Genomic DNA, 14,803 nt, shown 5'->3' with positions numbered 1-14,803 from the left:
CTCTAGAAGAAAAAAAAAAGAAAAGAAATCTATGCACTCCAACTCTTGGTTCTCAGAAGAACTATTGGCCCTCCGCACTAAAACACGTAAAGTCCTCACCAAGTGGCAATCTGCGCCCAACCAATCCTCCCTCAGCAAATTCAAAGAGATCTCTTCCACCTATAAAAAAAGCCATCTTTAAAGCCAAATCAGAATCTTCTAATCAAAGAATCTCTAACGCCAGCTCCAAATCCAGCGAAATCTTCTCCATCTTCAAAGAACTCACCTCACCTATTTCCAGCCCAGATTAAATCGTTAAGGACGAAGCCTGGTGCTCCAGCATCCAGACTGCCCTTCTCACCAAAGTCAAAACACTCAAAGACAAAATTGCATCTAAGCGCAAGGCCCTCCCCAATAAAGACAGCCCCCCACACCACTCCAGCACAATCCTCTCCCTCAAACACCCCTCTTTACTTTTAGAGACGTCACGGAGATGGAAGTCGCATTGAAAGCAGCATGGGACAGTCAGCTTGTCTTTCCAAGTAAGGCAAGTATGGCAGCAGACTTGTACTCATGTTCTCAGTGGACGCATTTGTTTTAAGGTGGACTGCATCCTAGCTAATAATATAGTGGTGTTCTCCCCTCGTTTATTATTTAGGACAGTATTTTTCATAAGTATAGTGGTTGTACTATGGAGTGATTTGTGATGAAAGCACAGTGCAGTTTAGAACAGCAGTACTGTTACTGGGTTGAAGCAAAATGTATCAGCTTGTAAACGTGTTTTGTGACAGTGCTAAAAACAGACCAGGGCATTCATGCCACAGTCACATGATTGTAATGAGTAGTTTAATAAATCATTATGCGGACATATACAGAGAGTCAACCGACCACTTGCCTCGTGTTATTAATAACTGGCGTCTTGGTTAGACTTTTTAAGCACAGACTGCATTGTGTTTGTTTCTCCATTATATTCCGGTGACAAGCACTAACCCTTTATTTCACTAGAGATGACCTTAAAGATCACTCATCCGATCCCTCTTCCTGTCACCACTGATAGCCTAATTATGTGATTTCTCGTTGCGGGACATCCTGATAAGGTAAGATGTGCTGTATAGAGTCGGTCAGCTACACGATATTCCTGTATGTGCAGACACCCTGTAGGAGCAGTGTTGCCATGAATACAGTTCCAAGTACCTGAGCCGGAACCACCCCCTACATCATCACCACACAGGGTTCTCACGGAGGTTCCAGGTGGGCTATTAAAGCTAGGGACCAGATACCAGCAGGCAGTTCCTTTGTTATTTAAATACCAGCTAATAAAATATCAGTTCATTTCTATGTTCCTTGAAAGGAGTACAAGGGACATTGCAGTCCATCTTTGGTAGACAGTTCTCGTTTACGCCAAAATACCTCTTCCCTGGTTCTTTGGCAGTGGAGAAAGCACTGCCAAAGATTGTAAACATGTTGTATTTCACAGCTCAGTCTTCTACACAATTCCAGATGTGGAACTGGTTAGTTGAAAGCCTACATTAAAATACTGACTCAACACAGACTGGCTTACATTAACATTTGTAAAAGTATTACCTTTCCAAATCAAAGATTGCATTTATGGTACACAAGAAACAGTAAATATGATGCTCTTGCTGTCAAGACCGCTGACCTCTTTTGTTTAACCCTCACCTCTGTCTTCAAATGAAGGAATGTAAATGGATAGTCCAGTTGCAGGTCTTCCCATTCTGCTTTTATTTACAACATTCTGAGGAAGTTTCTGTGTGGGGCAATAGCTGAATGTTTACCTCTTCTTAACACCGAGAGGGCCTTTAGGTTTTTTGGTCAGGAATGAAATTCGGTCAACCAATATATACGCTACCATTGTCGAAGTTGCATGGTCAATTCGATGCAAATGGTACTAAAATGCAAATATTTGCAATGAATGCATCACGAGAACAAGGGTCTAAATCTTGCAGTACAAATTATCCATCTTTATTTATTTATTGGATATTTTAATGCACCTATATAACAAATGGTGTTTCAAGGCGCCACAAGACAAAAAAAGGGGTGGGGTAACAAGGGAGAAAGATAACAAAAACGCTCCTACTAGGCCTTGTGACATTTGGATCGTGCAAGTGCAGTAAAAAGAAATGCGAGGGAGAGGGTGGGATTGGGGGAGTGCCGGTCTGGGCAAAATGTGAAGTGCAAGGGCGGGAAAGGAAGTGCAGGTAAAGAGGATAGAGTGCAAATGAAAGGGAGAGGGTAGATGAGAGGGGAGAGCCTCAGGGGCTAGGCAAGTGCTAAGAGGAGGCCAGGAGGACAAGTGCCAGGTTTTGCATGGGGTGCAGGAGGAGAGGGTCCATATGTTAAGTGCTAGGAATGGGGGACTGGGCGGTGGGGGGCTGGTGCCCTATAGAACTCATAGGAAACCAGGCAGCCAGTCACTGCGGCAGACAGAGTGTTAGCAGGGGAGGAGGAAGGGAAGGAATAAAAGACAAAGGGCCTCATTACGACCCTGGCGGTAAGGGGTTAACGCCAGCGTTAGCTGCGCCGACCCCTTACCGCCAATTACGAGGTCCCTTAGCGCCATGGCGCTTTTAACACCTGCTTTTAGCAGGTGTTAAAATCCATGGCGCTAAGGGACCATGGAGTTAATTACGCCACCGTAATTTACGGTGGCGTAATTAACGCCTTCCCCACTCCCATTATGCCCTATGGGGCAAAAATGGGAATGGGGAAGGGTAAATGGGGATTGGGGACTTACCGCCCCGCCGACCTCGGAATGGGGCGGTAAGTCCGCCAACCACCATGGCGTAAACGTAGTTTACGCCATGGTGGTAAAGTCACGGCCCAGGCGGTAACTTACCGCCTGGGTCGTAATGAGGCCCAAAGAGGCTCGTGAGGAGCTTCTGGAACTTAAGGAGGTATGGCTCAAACCTGAGAGGGGCAGGGAGACCACTCCATGGGAGGTACCTGCGGAGGAGAAAGATGTACCCCCCACTCTCTGCCTAGAGCAGCGTCTTACCTGCAGAGAGTTGGAGCTCAAAGACGAGAGGACTCTAGCAGGGAGGTATGTATGGAGAGAGAATTGGATGCAGCAGGGTCCCAGGCCCCAGAAAGCCTTGTGGATGATGCAAAGGGGCTTGAACTTGTTCCTCGCAGCAACCGGGATCCATTGGATAGATTTTGGGGCTGGAGAGATGCCATCCCTGGGCTTGAGGACAAGGATAAGTTTTACATTCCTATTCTGGATTAGTTGAAGGGGCGGTAGGGAGGATAAAGGAAGATTGAGGAAGAGGCTGTTGCAGTAGTCCGGTCTAGAGAGGACCAGAGCTCTGAAGACATTGAGTTTATGGAAGAAGGCGAGGAAAGGGAGAATGTCTCTGAGGAGGTGCAGCTGATAGTGGGCCTTCTTAGCAAGGTTCCGATGTGAGGAGAGAAGGAGAGAGAGGAGTCAAAAATGACACCAAGGTTTTTTGCCTCACAAGAGGGTGAGGGGTGGGGACCCATAGGGGGCAACCAGAGGGTAGGAGAGAAGAAAGGAGCTGGAATCCCAATGAGTAGGATCTCAGTCTTACTGGTATTAGGACAGACATCATTGGCAGCACACCATGCCTGAATAGGAGTGAGAAAGTCAGGGATGGGAGAGGATGAAGAGGAGGAAGTAGAGGGAAGCTTGAAGGAGAGCTGTGTCTCACCTGCATAACACTGGAGGTTTGGAGAGATGGAGGAGATCAGGTGGGCTAGATGGTTAAGGTAGATATTGAAGAGCCACGGTGAGAGGACAGAGCCTTGTGGGATGCCAGAGGTGGAGAGTGTGATAGGAGAGAAAAAATGGCCCAGTTGAAACTGAAAAGGTCGGTTGTCGAGGAAAGAGGTCGACCAGACCACTGCCAGGCCCTTGATGCCAAGGGTGGCACAGAGCTGATTTGTGAAGGTGGCATGATTGACTGTGTCAAAGACAGTGGAAACATCCAGAAGGATAGAATTAATGGAGAGTTGCGATCGAGATTTGAGAGCAAATCTTCATAGCTGTTGCCGTGCCTCTGGTTGATCTGAAGACAGACTGGTGGTCGTGGACACAACCAACTGATTCAGTGTGTTGGATCAGTTGGGAAATGGCCAGCTTCTCCAGGAGTTTTCCCCACAAGGGGTTAATGGTGATAGGGTGGTAGTTATCTGGCAAGGAGGGGAGGGCAGGGGGCATTTTGAGGAGAGGATGCACAAGGGAGTGCTTGAGGGGTAGCAGGAAGGAGCCAGTGGTAAAGGAGTGATTACAGAAATCGGCCAAGAATGGCGCAAGGGAGACATTGTTGTCCTTGGTAGTTCTGGAGAAGCAGGGGAACACCTGTTTGGAGCAGACTTTCACAGAGAGAACTTGTCTAGAGACCTCATCCGGTGCAATGGGTGACAAAGAGGAGAGTAGAAGGGAAGGGGAGAGGGTGGCCGAGGGATGTCTGAGAGCTGAGGAGGGACGATGGAGGGTAGTAGACGACAGTGAAGACAGGATGTCCTGAGTTTTGGTTAAGACGTGGGAGGCCAGTGAAGTACAGAGGGTCATGTATGGCTGGGGAAAAGAGGAGATTCCAGTAGGATTGGTGAGTCCCTTGCAGATTGTAAATGGTTTGCCCATGTTCTTAGTGGCCCCAGAAATGCAGTCTTGGATATAGGCCCTCTTCTTCGAGCAGATGGAGAGTCTAATGCCTTGGGAGTAGGCGGCAGTTCAGTCTGTCAGAGGATGTGCCTGATACCTGCCACTTCCGCTCAGCAACTTTGCCCTTGAGTTTCAGAGAGGCTAGGTTGGAAGCAGGCATCATGCAGACCCTCATGACAGAGGCACGAATGTCCAGGGTGTTGGCGATAGAGATTATCAAGGACAGAGTCAGTATCGGAGTCAGTGGCAGGAGTGGGAGGGGGAATGAAAGTGGTGGCAAAAGCAGCAACTGACACTCACTTCATCGGTCGAATGATAGAGAAGGAGACTGGCAGGGACTTAGCCGGCAGACCCAAGAGAACCAGGTGAGAGGGCAGGAGAGCATGGTCACAACAGGAGAGAAGTGTAGTGAGAGGGTTGGAGATGGGGATGTCTGCTGAGATGAGAGCATCCAAAGTATGTCTGGCTGAGTGTGTCAGACCAGAGGGATGAAGGGTGAGGGAAAGAAAGTCACAGAAACTGCAGAAGAGGCCAGTGGACAAATCAGGAGAGTCAAGGTGAATCTTGAAGTCTCCAAGGAGGAGAAGCTTGGAGGTGGAGACAAGCAGAGAAGAGGTGAGGTCAGACCATAACGAGAGGAAGGGGAAGACCGGACAAGAGGTCCAGTAGATGGTGGAGAGAGTCAGCAATACGGTTGGAGAGACACTAAGCTTGGAGATGAGGCTTTTGACGGAAGAGTAGGTCTGATTGGGAATGATAGAAGAAGAGAACCATTATGGGAACATCAAGGCCACTCTGCCTCCAGGCCAATTAGTCCTGGGCTTAGAGAGGATTGTGTAGCCCTCAGGGAGGAGTGTGTCAAAAGCAGTGACAGAGCTGACAGTGAACCACGTCCCAGAGAAAGCGAGAACATCAAGGTCAACGTCTTCAAGAAGGAGACAGAAGAGTGTTTAAGAGCAGAGCAAGAGTTGAGGGTAGCTAGGTGAAGCTGGTTGCCACCTTTGAAGGTCTTCCGAGGAGGGGTACAGGGAAGTGGTATATCTTTTGATATGAAGTGTCAAAAAGGGTGGCAGACAGAGAAGTGGCAGGAAAGGGGAGGAATTTGATGAGAGATGGAAGATGCCTATCAAAAAGGAAGCGGTTGGGTTGAGAGCCCTGCGCCATGACACTACTATTTTGATAGACATTAATGATGCACCTAGAGAATGAGAAGCATGACAAGAGTAATTTGCATCTGGTGCCACCATTGTTGGGTGACAAAGACTAAAGGGAGAGGACAAAGACTATGTGTGGAGTCTATAGGTGCAGAGAATGAGCGGCAAAGAGGATGTCTGTGAGAGTCTGCCTGAAAGAAGCATGGGCATATGTGTCTGTGATGTACAGGCCTGGATTGGAGACCAGGAGATCTATTTTTTACTTTTTACTTCGATGCTTTGAGAGAGAGGTAGGATAGGTGAAAGAGTAGCACCATGGAGGGAGAGGGCAGAGATATGGAAAGAAGAAGAGAGAGAAATGGAGAAACTGCACAATGTATGGAGAAACTGCACGATACACAACAAACTAATCAGACGGCCTAGCAGCAAGACAGGTGCAGACAAGTCAGATGCACAAGACGTCCCAGGTCGCTGAACACATGTTGGTGGCTTAAAGCAAGGAGAGTCTCCCCTTATTTGATGCTTAGTGTAGCAAGACCTCCCAAGCTTTCCGAAGTGGTGTGCACCATCAGGAGCCATTCACGATTAGGGACACTTCTCTGTATGTGCAGCTGGCCAGCCAGTCTGCAAAGCCCAGCGGAAACGCTGATGTGCACCACTCTGCATTTTAACTTCCACTTATAAGTGACCTGGAGGGGCAGCTGCTGCTCCTGACACACTGAGAGGGTACATACTGTCAATGCTAGAAACTTTTGACCAAACCAAGGCAAATTATAGTCTGGAATTTCAGGGGAGAAGACTTTCCTACGTGGGAAAGAAAACAGTTTGGCCGATGTAGTCAGGGCCCACTCTGCCAGCATCCACCTCAGACCGTGACTATTCACCAAACCAGAATGGTCTGCCGTCCTAACATTCCAAGTGTGGTTGCCCCAAAATCACTGCAGAGCCTGCCAATAGTTATCTGAGCTCCAGTGTGCCCTCTGGAATGTCAAGGGTCTTCAGGATCCAGATTTACAGGGACTTCAGCCTTTGAGCCTTCTCTGAGGCAGACACCACAAGTACCTCGAAACCACTAAGAGACAGACAGCACATGAGTATGACCCCCGGGCTGGTCAGCCCAAGAAGATGGGCCCTCCTTTCCTCATGACCCTGCAACAATGGGGCAATCCACAGGCTCAACAATCTTAGGGTTGACATCCTCAGACACCTATACACCTATACAATATTAGGGGCTACACTCCTCCAACATCACTCCCCCACGGCCATACAGGACATGCCATTCCAGCCCACTCCTGGACTCACTACAAGGCTGCTGCTGTAGCCGGGAGGACCTGTGCTCCATGCGCAGAGGGTAGGCTGCTCTAAACAGGGCCGCGCTCTCACCAACTGCAATTGGGACAAACCAGATGCACCAGTCATTGAGCTCGCCTCTCCGAACCTCTGCATGTGTCCCCAAGAGAGGCGGCGGACTTGATCTCTTGTTTAACAATGGATGCCAAACCGCACTACACCTCCTGTTACACAATGACCGGAGGCACCGCACAATCAATCAGGGGAAGGCCCATTGGTCACTTTCTGGCTTATGGGAGGCCTGTAGCCTAGGGCAAATAGCACACATCCCGGTCTGATGGGCTCAAGATGGCGGCGCCTTGTCTTCATGTGCAATACAGGGCACATTCACCACTTGCACTGTGATCCAGGGATCAATCGCTCCAATGGCTCCACTCCTCACCACTTGCACTGTGATCCAGGGGTCAATCGCTCCAATGGCTCCACTCCTCACTGTCAACTCAGGTCAGGCAAGTCTTCCACAGCCGTGTGCTCAGGGGCGTTGCTAGGGGGGGGCTAAGGGGGCTATAGCCCCTGATCTTTTGGTTGTAGCCCCGGATAGAATCTCAGGAGCTACAGCCAAAAGACTAGCTAGCCCCCAGTCCCAACAGTTCCGACATCAGCTTAGCCCCGGGTCTTTTCCAGACCTAGCAACTCCCCTGCCTGTGCTCAACAAGGGGTTGCCTCTGTGACAACGGTGTTCCACCTCATCAACGAGCTCACAGACGCCATTTTGGGAGCTGTAAGTGCTTGAGTCACTCGCGCCACAATTCAGATACCTTCTAGGGGCAAGTTGCAGGTCGCCAACAAGGGCTTCAGTGCTCTGCAGCTTCAAAGGCAAGCTAAGGGCAGAATAACACGCTTTTTAAATGCATTTAGGCTGGCTCGTGGGGGCAACTCTCCCTGCGCTCACTGAGCTCACAGAGAACACGTCCTTCCAGTCTGCTGCCTGAAGTCCGCAAATGAGTTCCAGGTCACCAACGAGAATTCAGTGCTCCGACAAAATGTTAACATGTCTATCAGTGTAAAATGTTACACCAAGATGCAAACGTTTAAGGGCTTCAGTGACTTAGAACCTCATTAGGAGTATGCTGATAACAACAGCTGGAACATGTTGTGTTCTATATTTCGCCTATGTTTAAAACACCACCTACATATGAGTTGCTAGTGCATGGAATATTTACCACCTTAGTACATGGTATGTCCTACATGAGATGAATAACATATATATGTACCCCATGCAGTACTTACTATATACTCCAGGCATTAAATCCCCCAAGCTTTGCTAACTTATAATATGTTGCCATTTTAAAGGCAATTGGTATTTTAAATGCCCATTCTCTTAATTATTAGGTGCCTGGTGTGTTATTCTGCCAATTCCCTATACCCTCAGCACAATTTACCATCACCCTCATGCCATAGCACAGGGAACACATCTCCCATTTGGCAACTGCAGTAAGTGGTCTCTTCTGATTCCCAACATCCCTTCAATTGGTACGAATTATGAATGTAAACCTTTCTTGTTGCTGTGCCTTACAACTATAAACTGTTTCTCAGGCCACATGATGGAGTTGGGTTTGAATAAATGCCCCCCTCACTACCAACTGTTCACATCTGGATCTGTGACCCGTTTGGTCTTGAAAGAGAATGTACTATGCCACCACGGTGTTCATTGTTACTCACATTTGTATTAAATAACGCACAGAGCAAAAGAAAAGAACATGACTCAAACACGTTTCACAATAAGGGCAGAACAATCACTCTTTGAAACATAATGCAGCTTACCAGATGTTCAGCTTGCCATGATGTGCTTTACAAAAGCTGCAAAAGGGGACAAAGGAGAATTGTTAAAATGGCGAGTCCTAGCAATGAAACATTTATGTGCTTGCGTGATATAATTCATAGCCCTTTAGTAAACACCCTAAAAAAGTGGTCAATTTTCATGCAAGTGTGGATGCAGTAAAGGCCGTGTCACCCTCTCCTAAAGTCCAAGGGGCACCCGGGAATCTGTTTAGATGTTTCTGGCATTGTGGGTCCTCAAGGGACTAGTCAGGCAAAACGGTCCATTGCGAAGTGCATTGTTTTTTTGTCAAAAGGCATTTTGTGTGGTTTATATGAACTAGTAGCATTATGGAGAAACGGATGGGAAGAGAAAATAAAGAGTGATTCAACATAAACGATTTCCAATAATGTTGGGATCACAGCTCTCGTTGAGCTGCAGCTTCTGCCTCAGAGATACAGAAATTGAGAGCTTTGAAAGTTGGTTGGCCAAGTGGTATTGTAGGAATGGGCTACGGGAGGCAGGCAGATGTTGGTAAACATTCAACAAGTGATAACCTATATCTAATATTCCCAAAGAGGTGCCAATGCATTCATCACACTTAAATGCACAGCTAACTTGCACCTGGGCGATCCTACTAGAAGGAGTGTAATTAGTGTGAGAAAGTGCCAGCAATGGCTGTCAGCATGTATAACAACAGTCGCCGATAAAAACTATTCTCAGAAGCATTAAAAAAAAAAACGTTCTTGCAAACCCTCTCAAGTTTACTAAACCTTCCACCACCACCCGGCACAACTGAATTTATTTCATAGTAGAATCAAAAGAGCCTTGGATACATTGACTCCCATTAAAAGTAATACAAACCAGGTGGAGCAGAATACATGGTCCTGTACAGCACTGGTCAACCTCAGAATACAGGGAAGCATACTGGGGTCATTATTCTGGAAATACGAGCAAGTAAAAGACCAGTAGCCCTTCAAAACTAGGTCTGGGTGGACCTCTCTAGTTCTCATAGATAATGGAAGATTAATCTTTTGGAAAAGATTTGCCCCTACCAAAAGAATGCAAAAAAGAACCTGGCGAACTCATGACGGGCCTCCGGGTCACTTGCGATGATTTGTCAGTGAGTCAGTCACTCAACGCTTTATTTCATCCCACGGCCATCAAAGTGCACACATAATACACAAAAATATCAATATTTCATTTATAAAATGTAGATTTCCTATTGGTTGCAGGATCCCAAGTCATTGTGTGAAGCAAAGCTAATACAGGCGGAGCGTTAGCCATACACAATATACACCGGAAAAACAAATCAATTATCTCATGTGGCTGCCAGTTGTGATTGAACATAATCAATTAAGGGGCACCCCCAAGCATATGGAAGATTAAAATGGTAATCCAACCACTTCGGGGCATAACATCATAAACACATAAAAACAAGAAAACTCTGAAATAAAAACCAGTAAGTACACTAAAATTAATTGTGCATACATAACAGACAGTTAACCAATCTAATAAAAAATAGCACAATCCTTTGACATTGAATGTGGAAAATAAAATGTAAATCTAGATACAGTTGACATGCGGAGAACAACTTTAGCTTAAGTATGACTCCCTAGAAATAGAAATAGGCGGTCATTCTTGGCACGCACAAATGAACGGTCTCCATTGGATGACATTTACATTATTTACAGAGGCCTACTAATGGTTGCATCAGTTGCCCCTCAACCTACTTGGGAATACAGGCACCGTCTCCATAGGCACCCAGGGATATAGTTGAGAGAGCCTTGGCCCGTTTGATCCATTCCCTATCGATGTAGGTTGACACTGCAAATATAAACAACATGCTAGACATAGATTTGCACAAGGCCAAGCCATACTTAAGGTGTAGAAAAATGTGGGTCATCCAAACGGAAGCAGTATATTTTGTGAGAAAAAAACTGGTATATTGATGAGGATCGTCTAGACCGTAAAGGCTTTCTCAGGTGAACTGTTGGGTTTATTCAAACACGTAAAGCCCACAACTCTCTGCAAGGAATACCAGCCCATATAAACAGCGCTGCTCACTTCCTGTTGCTTTCCAGGTCTTGCTAAACTGTGAGGGAAGTAAGTAACAAAGGGCAGACTCATGCTTCAATTGGGTATGTAGAGGGTTTGAGAGTTTGGGGTCATTTTGGAGGAGTATTTTTGTGTTTCTTGCTGGCCCTTTTTGTATATTCCTGTGATATTGAATGATTGTAATCGATTTTTGCAGCCCCTAATTGTCCACGTGTTTTTACAGAGTGTGCTAGCCAACACGCACCACGAAACAATCCTGCTCACTTTTTCAGTCTCTGACACGTACATCTGGTCATTACCAAATCATCATCACCATCTTCCAAATGGGTGTCAAGGCGATTGGTAGATGCCCATAGTCTTCTTCAATGAAGTGGTCATACATTTTTATATATTTCAGTTGTTCTATATGCAGTGCTCCTAGGCGTCTCCTGCAGTTAGAGGCAGTAATTTCTTCCAAAGTAACAAAAAAAAAAACTCTGACTGTACTTCAGCTGGGAATCAGCTTAGTGACTGCACAGACACATCTCACAGGTGCTGCTGGTCAGTTGAACCGCTTGTTGTAACAATGCTGACATATCATCCCTTCCCATGTCTGAAGTGGCCATTAGATATCCATCAAGAATATGTGTGGATAATGGCCCTCTGTATGTTCCTGAGGACCAGCCTGTATTCAAAATACATTCCAGAGTCACTGAGAAGGGTGTTCCACAGATTCTCCTCATCAAAGTAGGCTGTTCCCACATGGCTCTCAAATCTTTGAACAGGTATTCATGAAGGGCTGCCCATTGATGACACTGTTATTCATGAGCTTGACAGGCCCGTTTCAAATGGCAAAATGTGGGCAGGTCTGTTGTCTTCCTGCTGCCTGTGCTATTGCACCAAGTGAAATTGCAAGTGCTGTGAAAACCATCCATGAACATTTGTAGTGTCTCTAACATGGGATGCTTGCTACAATACCTCAACCAATGAGACATGTGGTAGAAAAACCACCCATCTTGTTTTAACACGTGGGTCCACAAAGGAAGCCAGCAATTTCTCAATGTTTTTGTTCAAAAGATCTACCCGTGGATCACCATGAAAGGTTGAAAGTGGTTAGCAGCTGTGCTGTATCAGCATCATCTGACAAGGCATGGGCGCTTTCCATGTTGCTCATGTTGTGCTCAAACAGTTAGACTAGAGGGGGATCCTTGCACAGGGTTACATTGTGATGGCTAACCAGTGGTGGCCTGCTCAAATGCTGATATCACGAAGCAGATATTAGATAGCAGCAGCAGCTGACATGGTCTTACAAATACCCCATTTAGAGCTCTGGTAATCAAAGTACTATGTGATGGTTTTGCACTGCTCCCGTAGCACCTGAAAATTAGAATGATGTCTTGCCACAAATATCTTCAGTGTCAATTTGGGTTACACTTGAAGTAAGCAAAGTTGCATTTTGGCACAGTAATCCTGGCTGAAATGACAGCTAATCTTCAGGGCCAAAGCAACTATTTCCGCCGCACGTTGCAGATTGGTAAATTAAGTGCGTGACCAACAAGTGTAGGACATAGGCTAATTAGGGGATGCACATTCCCATGCCAATTCAGAAGGCAGCAAAGTCATTTGAGATATTGGGGGTCAATACGACCCGGGCGGAAAGGGATACTGGGCACCGGTAATGACACCGGTACCTGTAATCCCTTTGCGCCCTATTCCGAGGTCCCTTTGCGGGTCCTTCCTTAATGCCTGGTTTGAGCAGGCGTTAAGGACGGGACCCGCAAAGGGACTTCAGAGCTAATAACAGAGTTAATAACAGAGTTATTAGCACCCTCCCCATTCCCATTGAGCCCTATGGGGGCTCAAATGGGAATGGAGATTGACATTTTCAATGGGGATTCACCGGTCCCACAAAGGTTGGACTAGACCGGTAAATCCCCATTGAACCAGGGCGGACACGGTACTGGTAATGGTGCTAGTCATGGCACTAATAGCCGACCAACCTCGGAATGAGGCCCATTGTCTGCAGCCAGAAACCATGCTTGTTCCCGGGGCAGTGGTGGAGCATAATCTTTCTCATCATCCATCATATCACCCATTTGGACTCAGTGGAAGGGTCAGCAAATAATGAGACCATGGATTTTCTGTTTCCTCTAGTTGTTCGAGTACCTTGAATGCTGTTCTTCCCTGGACTTGGTTAGGTAAGATTGCTGCACTTCCTCCGCCTGCCCCACTGATCGTGGGACGAACTAAAAGCACACCCTCTCTCCAAAGTCAGCCTTACTGGATGCTCAGTGTCATGCATTACCTGTTAATGTCCTTGTACTGGAGCATGTACCCATGAATGACTTGTGTCAGGGGAGTGGAATGTGAGTTGAATGATTACCTAACTTGAGCACATGAAATTCTAGCATCCCCAGTGCACAGCAATTGCTGCTTCAGTGGTGAAAATACAACGAGCTGTACATCTTCCCGTCTCTTGCTCATTTGGTTACAGACATAGTGTTCCAAATGTGTCAAATTATGTATCTCCCCCTCTGTAGATCTCTGCTACACCTTCTCAGGTGAATCAGGTGAGCGTGACTTTCCCACAAGCTGTCTTCAGATATGCTTGGCTCCTCAGACTCCTCCTCCCAGGTGTCACCTGATGGCACATGTTGTGTCCACTTGCGTCAAGAGATGGACACTGACTGGTATGTTACCTGCAGCCCTGAAACTGTGGAGATGGCACTCTGTTGTTCACCCAGCCCATTTAAGTCAAAGTGTCACCCAGTGCTGTGCAAGCAAAACCATCCCTAAATCTTACTCTATAACTGGGTTACAATCATCCTTTGCCTTCATACCCTTCCTCCTATAACTACTCTAAATAAACCTTTACTTCCTTAAATAGCCAAAGCCTGCCTCCAGCAATGACCTCCCACCTCCCTAAAAGCCGCCTCAGATTGAATCAGAGTATCAGCCACTTGTACTCCAAAAAACGTGGACAAACCTTTGTTAAAGATTGACAAATCACCCAAAATATGCTCGTCTGATGTTTGACCTTGACAAATGAACTTACATTTGGGTGATGTTGAGATTGTTGAAGGAACGTTCTTCTAGGCCTACTTGAAACATAGACCAAGTGTCTACCAAAAAGCAATTTCAAGTATCATATCAATATTATTACAATGGTGTGTCCTTCTGTGAAACTACAAAACTTTTAAAATATTTAAATAAATGATAGACCCCAACTAAGAGAATAATACAATGTACAATCTCGAGACTGTGAGGATAACATATCTGGCAAAAAAAGGAATAATTAAAGAGCTATGCTAACCAAAACACAATGGGCCTCATTATGGCTATGGTGGTAGCCGTGCTGGTAATTACCGGCACGGCTGCTCCTGGAGTCGTTTTTTTACTGGCACCCGGCAATGGGCAATTACCAGGGAATTCCGTCCCCGCCAGACCCAGTAATTGCCCATTGCTGGGTGCCGGTATTTATTATTCCTCATTCCCATTTGAGCCCCATAGGGCTCAATGTGAATGGGGAGGCCGGTAACGCCGGCACTGTTAATGACGGTGCCAACACTACCTGGTAGGTTTGCTCACGGTGCCGTTCCGCAGGGCAGGCCGGACCTGCCGGGCTGACAGGCACCTGCGGGCAGACCTCGTAGTTTGCTGGTCTGTTACCGGCAAGCTTACCGGTACCGTAGTTACCGGGCCAGCAAAATTATAATGAGGCCCAATGTCTGTATCAACAGCCATGTCAACCCACAACCCCACCAGATATTTACATACTTTTCCCCCATTATGATGGAAGGTGTAATAAAGATAGCAATGTACATTAGTGCCCGGCAACGGGGGTGTAGCGGCCTCCCAGTCAATCAGAAGGCTCAGAAT

General features: G+C 46.7%; 1 protein-coding gene across 2 annotated transcripts in view; it reads right to left on the bottom strand.

The window, feature by feature from the left end:
* MYL3 (myosin light chain 3) overlaps positions 1 to 14,803 on the bottom strand; it is a 169,746-nt gene that overhangs the window by 33,967 nt on the left and 120,976 nt on the right. The window contains exon 6 of one of the 2 annotated variants that reach the window (XM_069647094.1): positions 8,893 to 8,928. In XM_069647094.1, the coding sequence (XP_069503195.1) occupies positions 8,900 to 8,928 (29 nt within the window). In that variant the 3' untranslated portion in view covers positions 8,893 to 8,899. Of the gene's footprint in view, positions 1 to 8,888; positions 8,929 to 14,803 lie in introns of those variants that run through there. The other variant, XM_069647096.1, reaches the window with a different exon arrangement.

This window comes from Ambystoma mexicanum, chromosome 2q (assembly GCF_040938575.1).
Source record: "Ambystoma mexicanum isolate Mex_15411 chromosome 2q, UKY_AmexF1_1, whole genome shotgun sequence".
Taxonomy (NCBI): domain Eukaryota; kingdom Metazoa; phylum Chordata; class Amphibia; order Caudata; family Ambystomatidae; genus Ambystoma; species Ambystoma mexicanum.
Note: the sequence above shows the minus strand (reverse complement) of the source record. Positions and strands in the feature narration are given on the sequence as shown.